At 59.5% G+C, this 3,290-nt stretch overlaps 1 protein-coding gene across 1 annotated transcript in view; it reads left to right on the plus strand.

Moving 5' to 3' along the window:
* The window catches only part of SEPT12 (septin 12), a 16,060-nt gene that overhangs the window by 606 nt on the left and 12,164 nt on the right, over window positions 1-3,290 (plus strand). The window contains exons 2-5 of the mRNA XM_014936705.1: window positions 789-977; window positions 2,216-2,344; window positions 2,439-2,520; window positions 2,616-2,753. Coding sequence (XP_014792191.1) covers window positions 789-977; window positions 2,216-2,344; window positions 2,439-2,520; window positions 2,616-2,753 — 538 coding nt within the window. The remainder of the gene's footprint in view (window positions 1-788; window positions 978-2,215; window positions 2,345-2,438; window positions 2,521-2,615; window positions 2,754-3,290) is intronic.

A 3,290-nucleotide genomic window follows, 5' to 3' on the forward strand; every position in this document is an offset into this window, starting at 1 on the left:
GGGAGGAGGGAGAGGGGGAGGGATGTTGCCATATTGCCATGCTGGTCATGTGTGGGAGCGGCAGCCTCGCCAGAGCCCGGTTTGGTGCCAGGCGGGGGGCTGGCTGCGGCGCCGATGGGGACGGGGACGTTGATGGGGCCTGGGGGACCCCCCCCGACCATAGCGGGGTGCTGAGCGGGGGCACCGCGGCGCTGAGGTAGGAGCTGAACAATCATGGCCGTGCTGGGCAGCAGGAGGAGGAGGAGGAGGAGGAAGGGGCTTGAGGGCTCCCCAAGCTGCCACACAAAGGGCTGGGGTGGGCAGGGGGCTCTGGTGGCCTCCAAGCTGGGGCACGCTCTGGGCACAGTCCCCCGGGTGAACCCCGTGCCTGTCCCCAACACCCCCAGGTCTGACGTGGGGTGGGCACATCCTGCCCCCCCAACAAGTTGCACGGAGGCTGGTGCGGGTGCTGGAGGAGGTGGGTGGCAGCGTGGCTGGATGAAGAACCCTGGTGGTGGCCACCATGCCCCGTGCCACCACCTCCCAGAGCACGGTGGCATGGCAGAGCTTTGGACAGGGCTGCCCGGTGGCACGGCCACCCCCCAGGATGCCACCTCCCTGTCCCCCTCCATCTGTGGGGGGCCAGCATGTCTGGTTGCCATGCCGAGCCTCACCGGCTACCAGGAATGTGCCGGGGCTGCGTGCCCGCCGGGGCGGCTGCTGCTGGGGCAACGGCGGTGGCCAGGAGGGGGGTTTCGGAGGGGGGAAGGGGGGGTCCGGGCTCACCCCGCCTTTGCCCACCCCCACAGGGAACAGCCTGGAGCCCGAGGAGAACAGCATGGAGCCGCCGGCCGCGCCGGAGGAGGAGATGCCCCTCACCGCGGCGCCCGGCCCGGCGGGTTGCCAGCTCTTCGGTTACGTGGGCATCGAAGCCGTGCTGGACCAGATGAAGGTCAAAACCATGAAGATGGGCTTCGAGTTCAACATCATGGTCGTGGGTGAGCCGCCGGGTTCGCTCCCGCTGCAGGGGGGGGGGATCCTGGCTCTGATGCCAGCGTGCTGGGGGACACGAGGCTTTTAGGGGATTTTAAGGGATTTAAAAGGGATTTAAGCATCAAAAAATCGAAGAGGAAGAACGTCCCCTACCTGCTGGTACAGCCATGCTGGTGGGTGAGCTCATCCAAGGTGCTGGATGGATGGATGGATGGATGCCAAGGTGTTACCATCCAGGGGAATGTATTTATTGGGGGATAAATTGGAGCTATCCCAACCTCTGGGATGATCCCAAGTGGGTACCAAGGTGTTACCACCTTGAGGAATAAATTTAGTGGGGATAAACTGGAGCTATCCCAACCTCTGGGATGCTCCCAGGTGGGTAGCAGGGTGTTATCATCCCGGGGAATATATTTATTAGGGGATAAACCTGAGCTACGCCAACCTCTGGGGTGTTCCCAAATAGGTGTCAATGGGGAATAAATTTGGGGAATAAATTTACTGGGTTCCCACATGGATGCTGAGGCGTTCTCACCTTGGGGAATAAACTTATTGGGGGACAAGCCAGAGCCATCCAAACTTCCAGGATGCTCCCAAGTAGGTACCAAGGTGTTATCACCTTTGGGAACATACTGGGGGATAAACCAGAGCTATCCCAACCTCTGGGGTGTTCCTAAATAGGTGCCAACGGGGAATAAATTTGGGGAATAAATTTACTGGGTATAAACTGGAGCTATTTCAACCTCTGGGATGCTCCCAGGTGGGTAGCAGGGTGTTACCACCTTGGGGAATAAATTTAGTGGGGATAAACTGGAGCTATCTCAACCTCTGGGATGATCCCAAGTGGGTACCAAGGTGTTACCACCTTGAGGAATAAATTTAGTGGGGATAAACTGGAGCTATCCCAACCTCTGGGATGCTCCCAGGTGGGTAGCAGGGTGTTATCATCCCGGGGAATATATTTATTAGGGGATAAACCTGAGCTACGCCAACCTCTGGGGTGTTCCCAAATAGGTGTCAATGGGGAATAAATTTGGGGAATAAATTTACTGGGTATAAACTGGAGCTATTTCAACCTCTGGGATGCTCCCAGGTGGGTACCAAGGTGTTATCATCCCGGGGAATATATTTATTAGGGGATAAACCTGAGCTATGCCAACCTCTGGGATGCTCCCAAATGGATACCGAGGTGTTAATTGCCCTGGGGGGAATTAATTTATGGAGCTGTCGGCCTCCCCCGCAGGGCAGAGCGGGCTGGGGAAGTCGACGATGGTCAACACCCTCTTCAAGTCCAAGGTGAGCCGCAAAGCCTCGCAGCCCGGCCAGGAGGAGCGCATCCCCAAGACGGTGCAGCTGCAGTCCGTCACCCACGGTAAGGTCACCACCATGGGGTGTCCCACCAACCTCCGGGAGAAGCAGGGGACCCCGGTGCTCGGTCCCCGCTGACCCATATCTCTGCCCCATAGTCATCGAGGAGAAGGGTGTGAAGATGAAGCTGACGGTGACGGACACGCCGGGGTTCGGGGACCAGATCAACAACGAGAACTGGTAGGACACAGCTGGGTGCAGCGTCCCAGCTTGGTGGGTGGGAATTCTCAAGGAGGTTCGAGCTCAGATGCTGTCCCCCAACTCCTCGTCCCCAGCTGGGACCCCATCATCAAATACATCAACGAGCAGTACGAGAGGTACCTGCGTGAGGAGATCCTCATCACCCGCAAGAGGAAGATCCCGGACACCCGGGTCCATGGATGCGTCTACTTTGTCCCCCCCACGGGTCACTGGTGAGCCCCCACTCACAGCACCCATGGGTGCTCCCTGCTTGGTGGTGCAAGTCACCCTGGGTGATGGTGGTGGTGCAGGTCACCCCATAGTGATGGTGGTGGGGTCACCCTGGGATGATGGTGGTGGGGTCACCCTGGGATGATGGTGGTGTGGGTTACCCTGGGGTGGTGGTGGAGTCACCTCGAGGTGATGGTGGTGGTGGGGTCACCCTGGGGTGATGATGGTGTGGGTTACCCTTGGGTGATGGTGGTGGTGTCACCTGCTGGTGATGGTGGTGTGGGTCAGCCTAGGCTGATGATGGGGGTGTGGGTTACCCTGGGGTGGTGGTGGTGGGGTCACCTCGAGGTGATGGTGGTGGTGGGGTCACCCTGGGGTGATGATGGTGTGGGTTACCCTTGGGTGATGGTGGTGGTGTCACCTGCTGGTGATGGTGGTGTGGGTCACCCTAGGATGATGATGGGGGTGTGGGTCGCCCTGGGGTGGTGGTGGTTGTGGGGTCATCCTGGGGTGGTGGTGGTTGTGGGGTCACCTCGAGG

This window comes from Calidris pugnax, unplaced genomic scaffold, assembly GCF_001431845.1.
Source record: "Calidris pugnax isolate Ruff unplaced genomic scaffold, ASM143184v1 scaffold17, whole genome shotgun sequence".
NCBI classification, from domain to species: domain Eukaryota; kingdom Metazoa; phylum Chordata; class Aves; order Charadriiformes; family Scolopacidae; genus Calidris; species Calidris pugnax.